At 34.8% G+C, this 23,312-nt stretch overlaps 1 protein-coding gene across 4 annotated transcripts in view; it reads left to right on the plus strand.

Moving 5' to 3' along the window:
- Positions 1-23,312, plus strand: part of PUM2 (pumilio RNA binding family member 2) — a 91,981-nt gene that overhangs the window by 43,107 nt on the left and 25,562 nt on the right. For 2 of the 4 annotated variants that reach the window (XM_060168624.1, XM_060168626.1), the window contains exons 8-13: positions 224-349; positions 3,052-3,194; positions 4,882-5,011; positions 15,273-15,416; positions 15,533-15,823; positions 19,928-20,164. In XM_060168624.1, the coding sequence (XP_060024607.1) occupies positions 224-349; positions 3,052-3,194; positions 4,882-5,011; positions 15,273-15,416; positions 15,533-15,823; positions 19,928-20,164 (1,071 nt within the window). The remainder of the gene's footprint in view (positions 1-223; positions 350-3,051; positions 3,195-4,881; positions 5,012-15,272; positions 15,417-15,532; positions 15,824-19,927; positions 20,165-23,312) is intronic. The other 2 variants (XM_060168627.1, XM_060168628.1) reach the window with 1 other exon arrangement.

Genomic DNA, 23,312 nt, shown 5'->3' on the forward strand with positions numbered 1-23,312 from the left:
TCTAACAAAAATCACTGGTGATAAACCAGTTTCATAAACAAAGAACCCCAGAGTCAGGTTGTGTTACATGCCCAAGGTCACTTAGTTAATAAGAATTAGAATCATTATACACCCTCTCCTCCCCCACCAACCCTAATTTCAGAAGAAATGTTTTTTTTTTTAACCTGATGAAGAAAATCATACATATTTTTTTATTTATTATTTCTCCCCCTTTAAAATACAGCTGGTGTATTCTCAGCAGGCCTTGCTCCAGCTGCATTTGTGCCAAATCCATATATTATTAGTGCTGCTCCTCCAGGGACTGACCCGTATACTGCAGCAGGATTGGCTGCAGCAGCAACATTAGCAGGTAACTTACTGTTCATACTTGTTGCTTGTTATGGATTTAGTTTTAATTTGGGGATAAGCTTTATTTTTGTCTATTTGGGCAATTTGAAGTTTCTAGGAGAAAACTGAAACATTTATCCAGAATGAACTGAAGTTTCCAGAGAGTTAGTTTATTTTTCGACTGTAATGCTACAGGAGAAAACCTAAGTCGGATAACTCGTTTCCTCCTGTACATAGTTGTTTTACATTTTAGTTTTATAGTCTCAGAAATCTTACATTAGCAGCCACAAATCTTTATTCTTGTGACTGATCCCATTACCCACAGAGACAGTGCAAATAAAGTTACTTCTCAGAAAATAAACTGGGGGTAGCTGCTATAAATACCCAGGTCAGGGATAGTACAAGGTAAAGAGGTTCAGTGATCTTAAGAGAATGAGTATCTAAAAAGTAAAGTTAAATTAGCAATGTTAAAATGTGCAGGCAAGCTGAGGGACAAAAAGGTGGGATTGAGGTGGAAAGAACTTATTGTCAAAGCCTGATAACCACCACTCAAAATCTGAAGTAAAAACCAAAAGTACACAATGTCACATGTCAGTTGTATGGCAGTAAAGCTGGGAAAAAAAATTTTTTAAACCAAACTGTATTTATGTCTTATTTAAGTAAGGGAGAGTTGTGTACCGGTTAGGCACAGTCTTACTGAGCAGAGTGATTTGCTGATCTTCTATAGGATTTGGGGGGAAGGTTGTTTTATGTTGAGTTAGTTACAGAGACAGGAATGAATTTGTCTTAAGCATGATTTATGTTGGTTACCAAGGCAGGAAGAGGGAGATGTCAACCATAGAAGTGTGTTCCTTGGGTTGAGTCTGTTGATTGGCTAACTTTTCATAACTTTAAGCTGTCACTGATAAGTTCACTGAATTATCACTGATCAATTAATTTTAAATCCACTTCTGGTAGTTATTTATTATTGTGACTGCAGAACAGTTAGTCTTTTCATAGGCGTTTTTTTTATACTCAGGACTTTAAGACCTGAAAAAAATGTTAATTTCAAATTCTTGTTTGATATCTTAGCAGACTGAAACTAACCTGTCACATTCAGTAGATTTGGTATAGATCTGCATGTGATTCCATAAAGATGTGAGCTTTCCTGGTACTATTTAACTGGATGTTAGTATGTAAAGTGCTAGTATATCATACATACATAAAATCATTAATCTATGGAACTGAAGGAAGCAACTTTAAGAGGTCATTAGTTTTGAGATAAGGATTCCTGGCGTTCTGAACTTACTTAGGCTTTCTAAGATCAGCACTGTTCAGTAGAAATAGAACGTGAGCCAGATAATGTAACTTAGATTTTTCTAGTAACCACATTATAAAAGTAAACCACAGATGAAATTAATTTCAGTATGTTTGATTTAGCTCAGTATATCATGTAATCAATATTTTTTAAATTATTAATAGATATTTTATTTATTTTTCATGCTAAGTCTTCAAAATCCTGTGTGTATTACATACTTACAGCACATCTTAATTCAGGCTCTCCAGCTTTTAATTGTTTAGCCACAGATGACTTCCGGCTACTTTTGGACAGAGAGGTTCTAGATGGATGTCTGATTCTTTTGTTTTGTTTTGACAGTGTATCCTTTCTTCATAAATCCTTTTCTATATTTTAAGAGTCTTCATTGTAGATTGTGCTTAAACTATCTTTAGAAATATATTTTACCTTTAAACTGTTCAAAGCTTTTCATTTTAGTGATTGAGTCAGTTACACTGGGCTTTATTTTCTTCCAAAACAAAGTGAAACCAAGAGTTTGACTTTCTAAAGTATACACATTAGATATACTAAAATCATATCAGTGGAATTTAGGGACATGTATCAGTCAGGAAACATGACATCGTAATCATTAGTTTAATGGCAGGGCTTATTGTGTGATACTATTTACTGTCCAGAAATGAAAGTTTATCTTGAATAAAGTAGAATAGAGCAAGAATTCATTCTGTTTTTCCTGGTTTGCTTTTTTATGTCTATGTCCATGATTATATTTCATAGTTCTTTCTTAACTTACTAGTTCCATCTTCCTAACCATAAAGACACTGATGTTTCATTTGTTTTTACGTGATTTTCAATTGTTTTGTGAGAATTGTAACTAATTCTGTTTCAGATATGAAGAATATTTTAAAATTCACAGTTTACAATTAAAATACAGTTGTAGCAAGCTTAGTACCAGCATTTTCCTTAGTTTTATGTTATAGATTACAAATTAAAAGCCAAAAATGTTTTGTTTTCAATTTTAAAAATTCCTTTTTAAAGAAAATGCTGAGTTGAGTATAGGAAATCTTATAGTTCTATGGTGTTTAATGTTCCTATTTGCCAGTATCAAATGCATAAACTAGCATTCAATAATAGGTGTTGAAGAGATGGTTCAGTGTCCTGTCAGTTCATTGGTCTTCTTGAGTTTAGTTCACATCTTTTCATTAAGACGACTGCTGTCACCTCTGAATACTTTCTTTTTTAATAATCCATACCTCAGTGAGACTTTCTAGTAAAACTGGGAAAAAGAGAAAAGGGAAGACAGTTGTATGTGGGTAGAGGATTGTAAGGACATCTGCTCTAAGTCTTATGCACTGTCCCTTTTTTATGGTCTAATGGTAACTAACCTTATTTATCTATAAAATGTAGTGACTTTTTTTATTTTTTTTGGGGGGGTGGGATGTGGGGTTTAGGTCCGGCAGTGGTTCCACCTCAGTATTATGGTGTTCCGTGGGGGGTGTATCCAGCCAATTTATTTCAGCAGCAGGCTGCAGCTGCGGCAAACAACACAGCAAATCAGCAAGCAGCATCACAAGCTCAGCCTGGACAGCAACAGGTATAGGCCCGCCTTCATTAAATACTACCTGAAGAGTCTTGGAAATTTCATGAGCTCCCTGCATTCAAGATCTGTGTTTTTTTATTTTCCCCAATATGTAGCACAGTACTTATCATATAGTTGGCATACAAATATTGATTATGTGGTTTTTTTCCTCCAGTAGTCATATATATGAACTTAAAGATCTGGTTGTATTCCACTTCAACATTTCTATTATTGAAACTGTCTTGAAATCTCTAGCAGTTTTAAATTTTCTTTTCATCACTTCTTAAAGTGTGCTCATAATGTTTCTGTCAAAGTAATTGTCATTTCATTTTCTTCTGGGTATTTAAATTGCTATTTTAAATATTAACTTAATATATTTCTGACCAGAAAAAGGAGATTACTGGGTACTTTGTTTTTAAGCGAGGAAAGATGAAATATTTTCACTAAAGGTTAGATTTCTTAAAACAGAAAATGTTTATTTTTAAGGTTTTTTTTTTAAATTTCAGCCACTTTTCTGGAACTATTTTTATAAATAAATGTAAAAGAAAAATTCTGATAAAAATTCCAGAATTCTGTTTGTCAAATTTATCTTTTTTTTTTTTTTTCGGTACGCGGTCCTCTCACTGTTGTGGCCTCTCCCGTTGCGGAGCACAGGCTCCGGACGCGCAGGCTCAGCGGCCATGGTTCACAGGCCTAGCCGCTCCGCGGCATGTGGAATCTTCCCGGACCGGGGCAGAAACCCGTGTCCCCTGCATCGGCAGGTGGACTCTCAACCACTGTGCCACCAGGGAAACCCCAAATTTATCATATTTATACCAAAGAAGCAACTTAATGACAAATATAGTGTTACTTGGCAGTTGAATTTTCTTTTAAACTATATTGATATTCTGTTAAAGCTGTCCTTTAGCTCAGTCCTTGTAGATTATACCACAGCACCATTTAATAAATTCTTTTTAAATCTGTGTCTTCTTTGGGCAGATAAAAATATCACATTGCCTAAACATCACATATACCTGTGCGTGATGCTTACTTACACGGATGGACTTAAGATGAATCTCCCTTGTCCTGAATTGTTTAAGTATTTACCTTTGTGAAATTAATGTGTATCATGCTTGTGTATATATTCACTACAACAACTATGTATTACGAAGCAGTTTGACCAGCCTTAAGAGTTTTCACATTTTTTGATGAAATCTTTTGTTCCTTTTTTAACCCTAAGGTTTTACAGTAAAAAGCAGCTTTTTACTCACTTTAATTAAAGCTTCTGAATTCTGAAAACTTGGTTCAATTTGAAGTTTTCACTCTGCACCACAATCTCGTACCAGACTAATTGAATAATTATACTTAATTTAGAGTTTTCAGTCTTAGAAAATAATAAAATTTAAACTTTTGTCTTCATGTAAGATTTTGCCATTCCCTTCTCACCGCCCAAATATCTGTCTCTCATTTTAATACTACTTTGGTAGGTTAAAGAGCACAAATACTAGAAATAATTGTTCCTGAAGACCCTCTACCATGTTGCTTAATAGATTATGTTTTTGGTGTTACGTTATTTGTATTTTTTTATGGTAAACTGACATTTCATTGAATGTAAATATGTTCAAAGAATATCCAAAGGCTATCTGTGATATATACAGAGTTGTCTGAGATAAATTTGTTATTTTATAATTTCGTTTTTAAGGAAATTGTTTGTCCTTTGTAGGTTCTTCGTGCTGGAGCAGGTCAGCGCCCTCTTACTCCCAATCAGGGCCAGCAAGGGCAGCAAGCTGAATCACTTGCAGCAGCAAATCCAACTTTGGCTTTTGGTCAGGGTCTTGCTACCGGCATGCCAGGTATATAGTTGGTTAATTGTGGAAATTTGAATAGACTTAAAATGTTAAATGTAGATTCTCACACTGAGGAGTGAGAAAAATCAAGAAATGTCTTTAAATCTTGCCTACCCTGCAATGCATTATTTACAACTCAGGTGCCAATAGTTGAAATCAGTATTGCTTGCGAGACAATGACAGGGATGGCAAATATGTGTTAGAATTCTCAAAAACCTTTTTTTCTTAAGTCTGTTTATGGTGTAAATCAAAGCGTCTTTCCAGTGGAGTGTAGCCCAGAATTCTTTTTTTTTTTTTTTAAGATGTTGGGGGTAGGAGTTTATTTATAAATGTGTTTATTTTTGCTGTGTTGGGTCTTCGTTTCTGTGCGAGGGCTTTCTCTAGTTGTGGCGAGCGGGGGCCACTCTTCATCGCGGTGCGCGGGCCTCTCACTATCGCAGCCTCTCTTGTTGCGGAGCACAGGCTCCAGACACGCAGGCTCAGTAGTTGTGGCTCACGGGCCTAGTTGCTCCGCGGCATGTGGGATCCTCCCAGACCAGGGCTCGAACCCGTGTCCCCTCCATTAGCAGGCAGATTCTTAACCACTGCGCCACGAGGGAAGCCCTCAGCCCAGAATTCTTAATGCAGTGCTTTAAGAAATAAAACCATTAGGTGGTATGTCAAACAAAACCTATTTGCCATTTCTGCCTTACAAGGATAGTTAGTCATTTAATTAATTAATGTTGAAAAGTGTACAGCTAACATTTTCCACTTAGAACATTGCTCAGTCTTGTTTAGCACATTTATATAGTATTTTAACCTGTTGGTTTTTATAACCTAATGGCATCAGCATTTACTAAAGTTTTCTGCCTGTTGCCACAGTACAACTTTTAGAAAAGGCCAACAAAGTACATTTTTTGTGAAGTAAATTTGTGAAACTAAATACAAAATTAGTACTTTAATATTAAACAGTGGAAGATGGAAGGAAGGTATTTTTCTTAAGCTAATGAAGCAGCACTTGTTATGTTTGGTTCTTTTGAATTTTATTTTATTTTATTTTTATACAGCAGGTTCTTATTAGTTATCTATTAGCACTTGTTATGTTTTTAAAGGCTACATTTGAATGTCCGTAGATAATGCATCACTTCCCATTCTATTCCTTCATTTCCCTTCATTCCTAAAGACTCACTTTCAAGCATGCCATTTTTTCACTTTCGGTATATGAGTAGTTACTCCTTCAGCTGTAGATTACAGCTAACCCTTGAACAACCATGGGTTTGAACTGCGTGGGTCCACTTACATGTGGATCTTTTTCAATAAATATGTACTATAGTACTACACAATCTGTGGTTGTTTCAATCCTGCGGGTGCAAAGTATTGGATATGGAGGGTTAACTGTAAAGTTATTTGCAGATTTTCAGTTGCACAGAGGGTTGGTGCCCCAAGCCCTGCATTGTTTAAGAGTCAACTATACTGATTAATGAAATACGTGTTCCAGTTTTCATTAATTGTACTGTAGATAGATTTTCTATTCAGATCATTTAGGAGATGTGTTTAATGCATTGGAAACGATCCTGACTTACATGATTGAGGGGTTTTTTTTACATGCTGCTAAATATTTCTGTATATTATTTTGAGGAGTTCTGTATCAATTACATTCATTCTGTTCTCTCTGAAATTCTAAGGTCTGAGTTTATCATCTTGTTTAGCCTACTGAATGAAAAAAAGGATGTTAATATTGCTGTCCCTGGAGTACAAATGATAATAGAATGGGGGCATTCTCATTATTTTCCTTTTTTACTGTATACTTGCTGTATACTTGCTTCATGGAAGCTGCTCTCCCAGAGCTGCTGTAGATTAGAGACCCTGGCAAAAGCAGCCCTTAGTGAAATGGACTGTGAAGCAGAAGTTGTAGGCATGTGGAGAGACATGGAACAGGGCTAAAAGAACTGAGCTGGGAGTTTATGAAAGCCACTGCTAAGACCATTCTGGGTTCCTCTTGGGTTTTAGCTATAAATAGAAAAGGGAGAAGAGTCATGGAGTACAACAGTCCTGTCTTACTAGATTCTAAATAGGATTTTGATTTAAGAGAATGCTTCTGACCTGTGTTTATTTGCTTCTCCCTTTAACTTATTGCTTATTGTTTTAGACTTTTGGTGCTGGGCCTATTACCCATTTCTTATAAATGCCTTTGCTCCTCTTCCTCATATTCACCTCATGTTCTTATTTACTAAAAACATCAAGGTATTTTGCTATTAATTTTATCAGCTTTGGTCTTCTCAAAATTTATTTTTATGTTCACTTCTTTCCATTCTATAAGAAAGCTCTTTATTGCTTTTTTTGTTTTGTTTTGTTCATCAGTGAACTCTATCTTGGTACTCCTAAAAGAAAACCACTTTTTACACGATATTTGTCTAAAAACCATTGACTGTCTTTGGAGTGATGAGAAAATTAAAAGCAATTAAATTTAGGGAAAAAAACCAAATTATTTTACCTAACCTTCTAAGCCACAACATTTAGTCCCTTTACAACTGTAAAATGTAAAAATCATTTTCACAAAAAGGGCTTTACTAGAAATAATATTTGTGTGCCTAAGTGACTTGTTGACTGTTCATATGATTCCCTCACTGTAAAACTTTTCTCTAATACCTTCTATACTTTATTCTGCCCAGGACTATGATGAAATAATTCTCCCTTATTCAAATAGTTACATAGATATAAAGTTTTATGTGTTACATCTTTATACGGTTTAAAGATATAAAGTTAATACAAAAGCTTGCTTAGAAAATTGTTTATTTCTTCAAATCTCATGCAGTCCTTAGCTTTTCCACCTTCTGTCCTTCACTTCTCATCCATCAAATCCCTGTTTCTTGTACTGTATTGATTATAGACTTTCAATCCTTCTGCTTGATTATATATGCCATCATTGTTTTTTAGTCTTGTATTTTCAGTCTTTCTCCCTCTGCCACCTCCTTTTCCATAACCACGATGCTAGTCTGCCTCTTCATCCTAAAAAGCTTTATCTCTCTTGTGCTCCCCTCTTATACTACCTTTCAGAATTTACATTCTACCCCACACGTCTTTTAAGCCCCGCCTCCACAATTCCTTTTCATACGTAGCTCTAATGTAACTCAGTGCCAAAGTATGACTTCCTCTCCTCCATCCTTACTTTTCTCAATTCTTTGTTGTATTACACAACTTTGTTGTATGTCCAACTTTCTGCAGCTCCTCTCCACTACATTTGTGTGATATTTTACTCTCCTGGCTCTCCCATCTTGCTCATTGCTTTTTGTCAGTCTCCCTTTCCTCTGTATATCACTTAAATGGAAAAGACTTTCTGGCTTTAGTGACTAGATGCTTTGGAGTCAGATCTGCCATATTGCTCTGCCAATTAATTGTGTGACCTTGGCCATGTTACTTTCCTCTTTGAACCTTAGTTTCAATATTGGAAAAACAGAGATACTTTATATTTTTTCTGTGGAAGAGTCTTAACTACTTTCATCTTTTCACCTGTCTTTCCTATACCAGTAAACCAGTGAGTTTACGTCTGCATCTTGGATTCTTTTCTGAACACTTAACACATTTCTACATTTGTACAAGATGTTACCGTGTATATGTTCCTGCCACTCCTTAAACTGAAAATGTCCAAAAATGAACTCACCTCTCCCAAATTTGCTTATCTTATTGTTTACCCTATTTCACTATTAACCCCGCTATCCCCTTGAGCTAGAAATTTTTGACTTCATTCTCAGAGTCATCTTTAACTCTTGGTTTTCTTTTGTGCTCCACATTCAGTGACTTGCCAGTTGTTTATTCTCTCATGTTCACTTCTTTTCATCTCTGCTATTCTTGTTCAGCTTCTCCTATATCCTCCCACTAACTCTGTCTGCCTCCAATCTCTTCTGTTTATTTCATCTTTTTATTCTCCCCTCAGTTACCTTTCAAAAATACAGGTTAGTTCATACCATTCTGCTTCTTAACATTTTCATTAATATAGCTCCAAACTATTGATACCTTTTAACCTAATCAGTACTGTCCTGGTCCTATGCTTTAACACACTAGACCACATACTGTTCCACAAATATCCTTTTATGCCTTTAGCCCTAGCTAATACTTTTAGTTTAGAATACACTTTTATAAATTTTAAGCAAAATTGGGATATATACTTTTACGTTTTCCTTTTTAAAGCCTTGCTTTATACTTTGTGATTAACTTTCTTTCTCATCGTTTAATATGATCCTTTCCATGAAGCCTTCCCAAATCTTTCCCACTGCTTGTTCATTAATACTTATTCCTCCTGGGACTTCCCTGGCAGTCCAGTGGTCAAGACACAGTGCTCCCAGCGCAGGGGGTGTGGGTTCGATCCCTGGTCAGGGAACTAAGATCCCACAGGCCGCGTGGCGCAGCCAAAAAAAAGAAAAATAAGAATAATCATTCTTTTTGCCATTCTTGTGGCACATAACTTGCTCCTTTCTTTACTACTTTTGTCTTCCTTGCGTTTCATTTAGCTATTTGTGGTTTGTTTTCTTAATTATTTTACCATGTTTGGAGGTATAAAGTGTGTTAAAATTAAAGTGGAAGAGTTATGTATTTCTCCCTAAGGAAAGTTATTTGATCAATGTCATGTCTGAAAATAAGTGGCATCTTAGAATTAAGAATATAGTACATTATTTTCGCTACAAATTGTATAATTCTTGAGTGTGGGGACCATGTCTTTTTTAATCTCTTGTGTCTTTTAGATAAGTAACAAAAAGATAATACAATAGAAATTAGAAACTTTTGAACTGAATGATTATGAAAATGCTACATATTTAGACTTGTGGACTACACTTAAAAACAAAACATAGAAGAGGGGTATATAGGCTTTTTTTTTTAATTGAAGTATAGTTGATTTACAGTGTTGTTAGTTTCATGTGTACAACAGAGTGATTCAGTTATATTTATATATATATATTATTTTTCAGGTTCTTTTTCCTTATAGGTTATTATAAAATATCGAGTATAGTTCCCTGTGCTATACAGTAGGTCCTTGTTGGTTATCTATTTTATATATAGTAGTGTGTATATGTTACTCCGAAACTTCTCTAATTTCTGCCCCCTCTTCCTTTTTAGTAACCATAAGTTTGTTTTCTATGTCCATGGGTCTATTTCTGTTTTGTGCATAAGTTCATTTGTATCGTTTTTTTTTTTTAGATTCCACATATAAGCAATATCATATGATAGTTTTCTTTCTTTGTGTGGCTTACTTCACTTAGTATGATAATCTCTAGGTCCATCCATGTTGCTGCAAATGGCAGGAGTATATAGGCTTCAATGCATACATTAGAAAATAAGTTTCTATCTGGGAACCATAAAAGGAAGAGAATAAACCCAAAGAATTGTAGAAGGAAGCCAAATAATAAAGATAGAAACTGATGTGGATGAAATAGATGACAAACATATAGTTAAAAGAGTCAGGTTATCCGAAAATTTACGTCTTTGAAAAGACTAATAAAATTGAGAAACCTCTGAGAGGTTCATCAAAAAAAAAGGTAAAGAGAGAAGACATAATAACCAATAACAGAAAAATAAAATAATCATAAGAGGGTATTCGGAACCAATCTCATGTTAAGAAATTGGAAATTGTAGACAGAGTGGACAAATAACTAGAACAATGTAACCAAACACACTCAAGGATACATAGAAAATCTAAAGTTCATTACCATTAAATCAATTGAGTAATCAAAAATATTCCAAGAAAATTCCAGACCAGCACAACTTCAGTGGTGAATGATATCAGGCATTCAAGGAAGAAATAATTCCAACAATTTCAATTTTTAAAATTCCAGAGAACAGAAAAAGAGGGTGTTCTTCCCATGCCATTTTATGGTACTAGCATTATCTTGATATTAAAACCCGTCAAACAGTGCAGAAAAGGAAAATTGTAGGCTCATCAGACTTATGAACATGGATTTAGAAATCCTCAAATATTAGCAAACCAGATGTAGCAATGTAAAGCAGGATAATATATCATGAACAAGTTGGTTTTATCCCAAGAATGCAAGATGAGCATTAGCAAATCACAGTGTAATTCGCCACATTAAAAGATAATAATCATAAGAACTTCTCAAAAGATGCAGGAAAAGCATAATAAATTTATATATTGACAAAAAAAAAACCTCTTTAACAGTTATGAACCAGAAGATAACGTCTTTAAATATGCTGGGGAGTCGGGAGGGAATTAAACACCCTACCCCACTTCCCAAGGATGATAGACTTTGCTATTTATAGGAAATACTTGGAAGTGTTCCATCTAAGACTGGGAATAAGACAAGGATTTCTGCTAATGATACTTCTCTTCAACATTATATTAAAGAGCCTAGCCAGTATATAACATGAGAGAAATGCTAGTAAAATGAAAAAGTTCTGTAAATAGAAAAACACAACTGTCATTTGCAGAAAATATGATTGTATTAACTGAATCTGCAGATAAAGTATTAGAATTAATGTGTTTTTGTTAAGGTTTTTGGATATAAAAATCAGGTTAAAAATCTTTCTGTTAGGGCTTCCCTGGTGGCGCAGAGGTTGAGAGTCCGCCTGCCGATGCAGGGGACACGGGTTCGTGCCCCGGTCTGGGAGGATCCCACATGCCGCGGAGCGGCTGGGCCCGTGAGCCATGGCCGCTGAGCCTGTGCGTCCGGAGCCTGTGCTCCGCGACGGGAGAGGCCACGACAGTGAGAGGCCCGTGTACCGCAAAAAAAAAAAAAAAAAAAAAATCTTTCTGTTAACCAACAGCCTTTTCTTTTTCTTTTTTTTTTTTTTTTCCTGACATGCTGCGCTGCTTGCGGGGTCTTAGCTCTCCAACCAGGGATTGAACCCAGGCCCACGGCAGTAAAAGCGCTGAGTCCTAACCACTGGACTGCAAGGGAACTCCCAACACCATAATATTTTGAAATGAAAAATTTGAAGGTTATTATTTACAGTAGTCAGAAGTACCTAGGAATAAGTCTAACAAAAAATGTGCCCAGTTTCTATGGGAAGCAGCTTTGTTTAGACATTAAAGGAGACCTAAATAAACAAACCATTGGGCAACTCAATATTTTAAACATGCCAGTTCTCCCCATATTAACCTGTAGTTTCAGTGCATTTCCAATCAAAAATCCCAATGGGTTCTTTTGGTGGCTCTTTTTGACAGCTGATACTAAAATTTAATGAAAATGCAAAGAGTCAAGATTAGCCAAAACATTCTTAAAGAACAAAAGTAAGTAGAAGGACTTGCTCTGTTCTAACTTACAGAGTAAGATTTACTCTAAAGCTGCAGTTGAATTACTACATGGACAAACAGACCAGTGGAACAAAGTAGAGACCCCAAAAGTGAGATTCCCAAAAGAAATGGCCACCTAATTAATAGCAAAGAAAGCAGCAAAAAGCAGTAGGGAGGAATGAATGACTTGTTTTATAAATAAGATGAAATAAAGAAAATTGATGATTTGGGCAACAAATTGAACCGCTGCCTTATCCTGTGTTCAGTACTCAGCTCCATTTGGATTTTAGACCTAAGTGTGGAAAAGTGGAATTTTAAAGCTATTAGAAGATAATATAGGGAAATTTTTTTATGAAAATAAAGGAAATAATAAATTTGAACCCATTACTTCAAAAGTCACCATAAAGAGAATCACAGGTCAGGCTAAGAATGGAAGAAGATACTTGCAATACATTAAAACAGTGAAACACCTGAATTCAGCATACATAAAGAATTATAAATCAATAAGAAAAGGCAGACCAATAGGAAAATGGGTGAAAGAGACTTGAACAGCTGTTTCCCCAGAGGAAATCCCAGTGCCTAATTAGCATATGAAAAGATGCTCAGCCTCCTTATGGGGAGAGAAAATCAAAACCACAACAGAACGCTTCTGCCTGTCTTTCAGATTGGCCAGTTTTTAAAAGTCTGACATTATCAAGTATTACTGAAGTCATGGAGCAATGGGAACTCTAATACCAAGGTGGTAAGCATGTAAATTTGCACAACCACTTTGAAGGCAGCTTGGCATTATTTGCCAAAGTTTGAAAATACACATGCCCTTTGGCCCAGGGTGTCAACTACTAGATATATACCTTAGATTAGAGAAATACGTATACATAACACACCAGCATACATATACAAAAATGTTTATGGCAGTCCTGTCGGCAGTGGCCCCAAACTGGCAACCGTGTAAGTGTAGAATGGATAAATTCATTGTGGTGTTTGTCCAATGAGGTGCTACACAATAATGAAGATGGAAACTAGAAGATCTCTGTATAACCACATGGATGAATCGTACCTAAAATTTTTTAAGTAATTCAAACCAAATGATTGTTTAGAGAGAAGCGTTTATGGGAAGTAGAATGTGTAACTCTAAGGGAAAGAGAAGACTGGTAGAGCAGGGACTTTCGAGAGGTGGGATGCTGGGCAATTTTCTGTTTCTTGGCTTGGATGGTAGTTATACTTTTTTGTGTTGTAGTCATTATGATGTACTGGTTTTTGTACTTTTTATGTGTTTTATTTCACAATAACAATAAAAATTTTTAAACACCTAAATATCATGCTCTGCTAATCAAGTACATTTTCTGGTTAAGAAAAAAATTACTCTCAGCCCCCTTTGTGTAGCTCGCCTCTGGTCCTTTTTTTACAGCAAAACTCCTCAAAAGCATTTCTGTACTTGTTTATTGTTCTTCCATTCTTTACTGAATTCACTACAGTTTGGCTTTTATCCTTACCAGAATGACTTCCATGTTGCTAAATTCATTGGTCAGGTTCTCAACTCTTAATGGCTTTTAGTAGCATTTGACATTGTTGATCACTCAGTGTTTGTTCAAATTCTTTTTTCTTTGGCCTCCAAGAGACCAAATTGTTTGAATTTTCTTTCTTTACTGGCTATTTCCTCTTAGTCTCTTCCCTTGTTCCTGCTCTCTGCAACCTCTTAATGTAAAGTACCCTCAGGCCATAAGCCCTGCCCTTTTATTTTCTTGGTGATTTTGTCCTTTTTTAGCTTATACCATCCTTATGTTGACCACTCCCATATTTATAATTCCAGCCTGAACCGCTCTCCTGAACTCTAGACTTGCATATCCTATGTGACAGTTACAGTTGGATATCTAATAATCTTCTCAAATTCATCATGTTCACTCCATGAGGAGAGGGCTTGAAAGCTTTACATTCCCTCCTAGGTTTTGCCCGATGCTTCTCTTCATTTGGCTGGACCTCCTAATTCATATCCATTGTATTAGTAAAATGGTAATTGCGAAGCAGAATTACTGTATTTAATTAAAACAGCCTTTTCATGTGAAAGTTTTGGTCTTAGTGGGAAAAGTAGTGTTTAAATTTAAAAGTATCCAAGGCTGCCAGTGCAGTTTTGCAAGTGGTCCTCAGACTTTTGAGCCTGAGTCTCTGTTACTGTATAAGACAGCCTTTCTCAGCCTGTGTTCTGGGAGAGAATAAGCCCTATTGCCTTGACGTATCCACGGTATATATATATATAGTTAACTTCTCTCCCATGCATCTTGAGTGGTACTTACTATGCACCATCCTTGAGAGAATTGGCAAAATAGTCAGTTTTCTGTTCGAAATAGTCATTTTCTATTCTGTGGTTCAGATGAGGAGTCCCTACTGAGAAGGTCTATGAAGAGATAAACTTCACTCACCTGTCGTTCTGAATAATGCAAATTGTCACCTGCCTTGTGGTCATGGCTGTAATAAAACTAATGCCTATGTGATTTTCATTCAGATTGCAGCTTGAGAACCTTTACAAATTGACTGTTAAACCTTATGATTTTGAGTTATCTGTTTATATCATGATTTAATTTTTAAAGGGCTGCTTACAAATGAAAATCTAAGGGAATGCTGGTAATGAGGCACTTGGTTTAGAAATTTACTAAAATTGCATAATAAATCGTACAGCATTCTCCCTCACTTCCCCGTAGTCTTTCTATCCATTTTCCTCTCGGGACAACTGACTAAATGGTAATAACTTTCAAGCATCAGCCCTTGATTACCTATGGTTTCAATATCAAGGAATATATCTCATCATTTTGTTGTCCATAAGTGAGAGGCATCTCTGTTAAAATTTAGGAAAAAAATTTACTTGTGCTTTAGTACATTTTCATATATTTAGTAATACCTTCTCAGCTGTGTTTGCTTTTATATGGTGACTAATGTTTTTATATTAACAGTATAAATAGCTGTGTTGATAAAAACACAAATATGGGGGAAAATAAATACATGTTTTCTATAATGTTTTCATTGGTAAACATTTATTTTGATATTATCTAGGCTATCAAGTACTAACTCCAACTGCCTATTATGATCAGACTGGTGCCTTAGTGGTTGGCCCTGGAGCAAGAACTGGCCTCGGAGCTCCAGTTCGATTAATGGCTCCAACGCCTGTTTTAATTAGTTCAGCAGCAGCACAAGCTGGTAAGTGTAACTGACATTTTCAGGGATAATATTTTTCTGGTGTTGTTTGAGATGTTTCAAAAATAGAAAATGGTTTTCTGGGTAGTTTTAAGAAGTGTCTGAAATTTAATTTACAGCAGCAGCAGCAGCAGCTGGAGGAACTGCAAATAGTCTCACAGGCAGCACAAATGGTCTCTTCCGGCCACTTGGCACTCAGCCACCACCGCAGCAGCAGCAGCCGCAGCAGCCAAGCACTAATCTGCAGTCGAATTCATTTTATGGGAGCACTTCTTTGACTAATAGCTCCCAGAGCAGTTCTTTATTTTCTCACGGACCTGGCCAACCTGGAAGTACATCTCTTGGCTTTGGAAGCAGTAGCTCTTTGGGTGCTGCTATAGGCTCAGCCCTCAGTGGATTTGGCTCATCAGGTAAGTTTCTTTTTAAGATGAGTATACTCTGCTAAGTGGACATGAGGTATATGTATTTGTTTTTAATATTAATATAAACAGTAATAGCTTGTGGTATAGAAAGGACAGGAATAAGATACTGGTTTATTGGTTTAGTTTTGTAGCTGAAAAACCACCTCCTGTAACATTTAGGAATGCTTAACTCATTTCAAGCAGTCCATGCTTTACTCAAATATAATACATTTTCCCCTGGCTTTAAGAACTATATTACTGTAATTTTTGTTTTAGTAAGGTTTGTTTGGGATAATATGTATTATGCTAATTACTAGCTCTTCCCTTTGCTCTATAATATTAATGTTCGAGGAAGTAAATATTTTTGCCATCTTAAGTTTCTGGTGTTTTAAAATAATTTTTGTGTGCTCATCAGATGATTTATTCTTATTAAATGCTAACGGTTGTTAATGATCTCTATTTGATATAATATATAAAAATAAAATATGATATAATGTTCTAAACAGAAACCCCTAAGATAAATATGCCTATCTTTATAGTAAACAACTTAGGCTTTATCACTAGAAGTTCATTTAAAAGGACTTTTTTTCCCATATCCTAGTTTTATATATAATCCTTAAGAAATCCAAATTTTAAATAGCTTCACAAAATAAATAATTTACCCACACAAACTGATTTTGTAACTGAGGAAGAGCTGAAATCAGAAGAGGCCCGCACTGACACCCTGTTGACACACATTGTATTATCAGTCTCTGGTGTTTCCAGAGTATTCAGGAAACAGAGGAAAAACAGCTTACTCTCATTCTCTTGGTACAATTGACAGCCTTTTCTTTATGAGGGGCAGGGCCATTTATTCACACCTCAAGAGGTTTTTTATTCCTCTCATGTCCTTGAGTCTTAAAATCTGGTTCTCATCTGTTTTCCCACCACATTAAATTATATTCTTTTCTGGTGTGAAAAATGGCAAAACTAACACATGCCAGTCATTACTAACTGTGCTTGCCAATTTTCTAAGACAGTATCTTCTGAACTTCTTGAACATTCATATTTATAAATATGATGGTCTAGAACAACTATAAACTTTTAGGTGCAGAATGCTTTTTTGTTACAATGAAATACAAAAGGCAAATATATTTGCCTAATACAAAATTACCTAAAGAAATGGGCATGGGAACTTCTGAGGAAAAGTCTAGTGAACATAAAGACTGTTTAGTCTTAATTTTCCTGTTTGATTTTTTCATTCCTTTTGGAGCTTAGTCTTTTTATCTCTCGCCCAAGTGCCCCCATAGACTCATTTTTTTGTTTCTAACACAATTGACAAGTATTTTCCCCAGATAATCCTAGATTGCTGGAGAAAATCAAAAGAACATATAACTTTATAAAAAAAAATTTTGTGTGGAAATAACTAGTTTCTATAGATTGTAGACCCTAAATAATCCAGGAAAAATAGAGAAAAGACTTGATAAATCTCGGTCTGGTATAGATTTGTAGGAACTCCAAATTCCCATTTGTCTCTTAGTTGTTAAGAGCCTTCCCCCTGCATTCAGGAACTGATGAGCCATCAACATTTTGTTCTCTACACATGTCCCCTGCAGATGCCTCTTTCCCAAAAACTAATCATCTTCGTTCCTCCCTTATTTATGAGCATTGCTTACTCCATTCTGATTTCCAGTTTGGGGTACCTCTGTTTTACCTTGCTTCAGAGGACATTAACAGTTGCCACCCCTAAATACCAATAAATAACCTGTCATCTCCCTCCTCTTGGACATTTTATGAGCGTTCATTCAAGTGCTGCACTTAGGTACTCTTCGAAGTCTACCCATTGCCTTTTTACATTATGGCAATTCCATACCTATATGAAAGCTAAAATGTAATGTGTTTATGTGCTCATGTACACACACAGTAACATATACACATTCTTTTACCCATATGATGAAATTATTAATACTTAGTAGTGTTAAATACCTCAGTTTATAACTCAGCTCACCAGGAGGCTTAGCCATTGTAATAAAGTAATTAAATCACCATTTCTATGACCCATTAGAATGTTCTTTTACAACTGAAAGTTTGTAATTTAACATTTTGTCCACAGTTGATAAATGATTAGTGACTCCACTGTCTAGCCGCTTAGATATTTTAGGTATACTTTGTTTTATATTTTGTAGTCATACTGTTGCAGATAATTTAGGCATATAGTAAAATTTAAGGAGCCAGTTTGTTAGGTTTAAAGTAAAGCTATTTCTGAATTACTTTTAAATGTTCGGCTTGGCTTTTCCTTTTTAGAGGAAAATAATATCGCATGTGTCAAAACTATGGTTTCTTTGATTATTTGCCAGGGGAATAATAGTGCTGCTGCTCTCATTAGAGAGCTGTTGTCTTTTTCCTTGTCATATAAATTGTTTTCTGAAATAAATAGGAATTTTAAATGTAGCCATGTTTTAGAAAAATCACTTTGACAGTGTCCTTTTAAATTAGCATAGTTAATATAGCCATTGACAATTTTGCCAAAACCATTCTTACAATAGTGTTTATTTTTTGCTATTAAAAATGCATATAGTTACTAGTATTTCCCTGTAATATATCTTAAAAAGTGAGAATTTCAATAAAACATGATCAGTCTTCCAGAAACTGCACTCACTGGTTTAAAAGATTGAATACTGTTTATATAATATTTTGCTTAATACAGTAGTGTGAGCCTGGTATTTTTCCTTTATAGAATTTTAAATTTGGTAAAACCAATGTAATTAAGTTTCCTATCTGTATTAATAAGCTTAACTTGGTCTACCATCATGTGCTCTGCTTAATTTTTCTCTTTAATCTGTACCCTTATGATCTATTTATAATTGACTTGCTATTAGAAAACCACAACCTAATAGAAACTTTAAAATTCTCTTGAAAAGAATTACCATATTGGTCCGAATATAGAGCTTGTCCTTAAAAAACTTGATAGGTTAAGAAATGTATTATGAAATTATTTTGGATATAAAGGCTTCAGTTTAAAAAGGCTTAGAAACAGTAAAAAACATACTTGAAAATACGGGCTCTAAGTGAGACTTATGAATTGGGAGTTTTGGACAACCCTTTTAAACACTTAGTAAAGAATTTGATTATCCAAATATATGTTGATTAACAGCCAGATCTTGTTGCTTTTCTGAGCATGCATAGCTACATGGTAATGTGAACCTACCATTTTTTTATGATTTTATGAAGTACAAAAGAAAAAAACTAGAAGGTTAATAGTTGAATTGGGGATTAAGTGAAAAACAAAAAAAAAATTGGTATGTAGAACAATAAGGGATGTGATATAATTGTATACCATATAAGAAAAGAAAGGCTGATCAGTCTTTACTTGAGTAAGGGGCTCATGAGGCCAGAAATAGAATCTTAGGAATGGAAGATCCTGAGGGGTAAGTGAACACATGTCTTTGGTTGATAACAGTAATGAGAGCTATCAGTTTTCTAAGAGAAAGTTTGATTTTTCCATATGTATTTTGTAATTTAGTTGCTGAAGGATAGGGAGAATGTGTAGTGTGAAAAGTACTGAGGAGTTAGCTGCCATCTATACTTCACAGCTGACTAATATTCGGGCCAATATGGAGTTTAAAGGACTATGGTTTGAACACAAGCTGGAAGCCAAATCAAATGTGAATGGTGAGGGAAATGTATTAATATTCTGTTTATCAGTATAATCTTTTCTTGGCATTGGGTTGAAGTCTAAGAACTTGGTTCCAGAGATTAGGATACTACCAAAATTTAACCTTATTGGAATTTAATCTCTAGCATATCCTAAAGCAGACAACTTACAATTTCAGGGTTTATAAATCATACCAGGGTATTAAAGCACAGTAATCATATGTGTCAATGGTAAATATGTGTGAAATAATGAACATATGAGTGACTGCTCTTAAATATTTGGTTATTTTCTTGGGGTGCATTTATACCCTTTTATGATTAATAAGTTAGTATGTATAGTTATCACAGTAATTATCTTCTCTATAATGTTTCTAAAAATAATTATTGTGATCACTTCTGTTATTTCCCAGCAAGAGTTGGGGATAGGTTTTATTCAGTTAACACTGTATGTAATTAGGGTTTTTTTTATTTCTTCTTCAGTTGGCAGTTCTGCAAGTAGTAGTGCCACAAGGAGAGAGTCTCTATCTACTAGCTCTGACTTGTACAAAAGATCTAGTAGCAGCCTAGCACCCATAGGGCAACCATTTTACAATAGTCTGGGATTTTCCTCCTCTCCAAGTCCAATAGGCATGCCTCTGCCAAGCCAAACTCCAGGACATTCACTTACGCCACCGCCATCACTTTCATCACATGGATCCTCATCCAGTTTGCATTTAGGTAAAAAAAAAAAACCAAAACCCTTTTTATTTGTATGTATACATGTGAGTGTGTTTGTGTGTGTGTTTTATAATATGTGTAAAATATTTAATGTTGGATAAAACATGCCAAATTGCTTTTGCTTATAGATATTAGCCTTTTGAAAAAGTTCTACTTTTGTGAAAATTCAAAGTGAGGGTCTAATGTACAGTAAGGTAAAGACCCGTATTGTATCTTATGTTCCTTTTATGAAATACAGTGGTGTGTTTTTTTTCTCGTCTGTGCTTTTGATTTGTGTGTGTTTTAGGTCATCTGAAAAGTCAATTATTTATACGTGATAGTGAAAGAAATTTCACGATCAAATGTTTGTGCACACCATATAAAATGGATAAGTAATAAGAACCTGCTGTATAAAAAAGTAAAATAAAATTCAAAAAAAAGTTTGTGCACACCAAAAGCAGTCATTAGTCACAAAGTTATTGAATTTAAATAATTTAGTTTAGTATGATGGTTTTTGCTTTGGCCTTTGAATGCCTGGCCATTTTACCACAGGGTTATATCAGGGTATATGAATTGAGTATGTTTGTGAGTTAGAGAATCTTATTATGTATGGGTTTGGTCCATGTAGTTCTCTTACTTTTGAACACATTGTTTAAGAAAAAAAATGTTCTAGGCTTGCTGTACCCTTGAAATCGGAACATTTAGAACTTTGGTTTATATCTGTATATTAAAATTGCCCCCACCCCAAGATTATTTGAATTGGTGGTTACCTTTTTCCCACTCCAGGAATTATTTAGCCATGTAGTTAACAGTATATTTTGAAGGGTTTTTGGATATCAGAGGCTGTGTATGAATCCGTCCCTGTCTCTTCAAAGAAAGTATTTTATTAAAATTAGATTTTGGATTTTTGTAATTCTAGTCATTTCAGCTAAAACTGAGAGATTCTATTGCTGATTCTTATGTGCTTAGGAAGATTTAAATCAGCTTGTGATTTAAAAAGTAATGTTGCTTTTGTAAGCAGATATATTATAAATTAGTGATTATGTTTGACCCCGCCATCCCTATCATAAGGCTATAGTTATTTTTTCCTAAAGCTCAGTAATATAATGAGTGTCCATGTAACAAAGGAATATTTTACAGTGATGATCATTTAGATTTATGTTATTACAAAGTGGGCTAGATTTCTTTTTTAAAGACTGGTCCTCCGCCCCAAATTCTGGGCCTTTGCTCTTTTTGGGGATATTGACTGTATACAACCAATTAATTTATTTGAGTGGGGTCCTAAGATCTGCTTTGCAGCACTGTTTGTGTAAACTTATCAGTTTTTAGCCTACCACTTTCCTTCATTTATCTTTTCTTAGTCATAGGAGCTACTCAATTCCTGATTTTTATTATTTCCATTCAGACCCATTCCTACAACTCCCATATAAAACATGCCTTTGAGACTTTGAAATTGACACCAAAATTTGGAACAAAGCAAACCTAAAAATAGCCTTTCGTAATAGTTTTGTGTTTTATTTGTTAAGATTATATTTGTCGCGTCCTGTCATTTTTTTCATAGATAAGTTTCCGATCAGATTTCTGTCAACTGTTACTGCTTACGTTGTGCTTTAGTGCCTGTGTAAATGGCATTAATTATTCTACATAGCTTGTTTAGAAATTGGTTTATAAATGACGTTTTAGATGTCTCTAATTAAATAGCAATCTAGATTTTTTTTTTGACTATAAAGAACCCAGGCATATAGATGCTTCTAGAAGGAATTCTAGTCAGTTATGAGAAGTAATCATCGTGTGGGCCAGCAGTTCTACATTGTAGCCTGATACTTTTGTACCCATGGTTTAAGCTAAACTCCTTAGTTTAGCTTCACCTTGAAATCTAGTATTTCTAAATCTAGTATTTATTTAATCTAGTATTTAAACACACCTCTGATTGAAATTGTCTGTAGATTATTTTCTTTTGTGATTCCCCAGTTTCTTTTAGCTTTAGTCATATTATGACTAGCAACCTGTTTGTTAACAAGGAATAGACCCTGCCAAGTTGAAAATAATTAAGTAGATTTCATAAATTTGCTCTTTGTGTAGTGTTCATGGAAATAATCTTTCGTTTTCATGTCATTGAATCACGATGCAAGACTTACATGCTCTCTGGTCTAAAAAATATATTTTTTAAATTGTATATCCCCGAAGTGGATTTCTTCATGAATCAAGTTATCAAGGCTGCTGATTGATAAAATACCTATGAAAATGAATTTGCATAGCCATTTAAAAAATAATCTTACTCTGCTCACATGTTAAGAATATAATATCATAAAATAGGGATAAATTCTCAGTTTCATTAGAATTGGTTGTAATTAATTAGTTCCAGCTGATTTTCTTATGAGATTTTTAAGACATATAGCCATTGTAGTTATTGGTAGGCCTGGATATCGATATTCTTAAAATATTGGATGAAACAGGTAACTTTTTTTTTTTTTTTAACCACCTATGCCTTTGCTCATGCTAGTTACTTGATTCACAGAAAAAGTGAATAGCAACATTGTGTGCTTCTGGCTTTCCAACAAAGATGTTTCATTTTTTAAAAAATAGTTGTCATTTGATCAACATAAGTATTTTTAGCAGGATGACCAGTAGTCACTTTGTGATTGAAGAACAAGTATTTCAACTGATGAATTTTGGTGGTTCATTTTTTTATAACCTAAAATATTTTTGTTAAGATTTGCAACCTTGTTGCTTTTTAAATATATTGAAGTCAGAAACATGAGAAGTAATTTTATCTGCCATATTCTAGTGTGAAATTTCTAAGAGATAGAGATTCCTTTTTTAAAAACAATTATAGCCACAAAATCATTATCATACCTTTTAAAATTTATAAATTCTCATTACTCTAATTTCCCTAATTGACTTAAATGTCTTTTTACAGTTGTTGTGTTTCCATCAGGGTCCAAATAAGGTCCGTCATTTGTTTGATGTCTTTTAATATGGAACCATTTCCCCATCCTCTTTTTTTTTTTCCTTCACATTTATTTGTTGAAGAAACTTTGTCCTGTTGAATATTCCACATTCTGGACCTCGATGGTTTCTTCTCCATGGTGGTATTTAACATGTTCCTCTATTCTCTGAATTTCCTATAAAGTGGAATTTAGGGGTTTGATCTGGTTGTTTGTTTGCT

Source organism: Lagenorhynchus albirostris, chromosome 13 (genome assembly GCF_949774975.1).
Source record: "Lagenorhynchus albirostris chromosome 13, mLagAlb1.1, whole genome shotgun sequence".
Lineage (NCBI taxonomy): Eukaryota > Metazoa > Chordata > Mammalia > Artiodactyla > Delphinidae > Lagenorhynchus > Lagenorhynchus albirostris.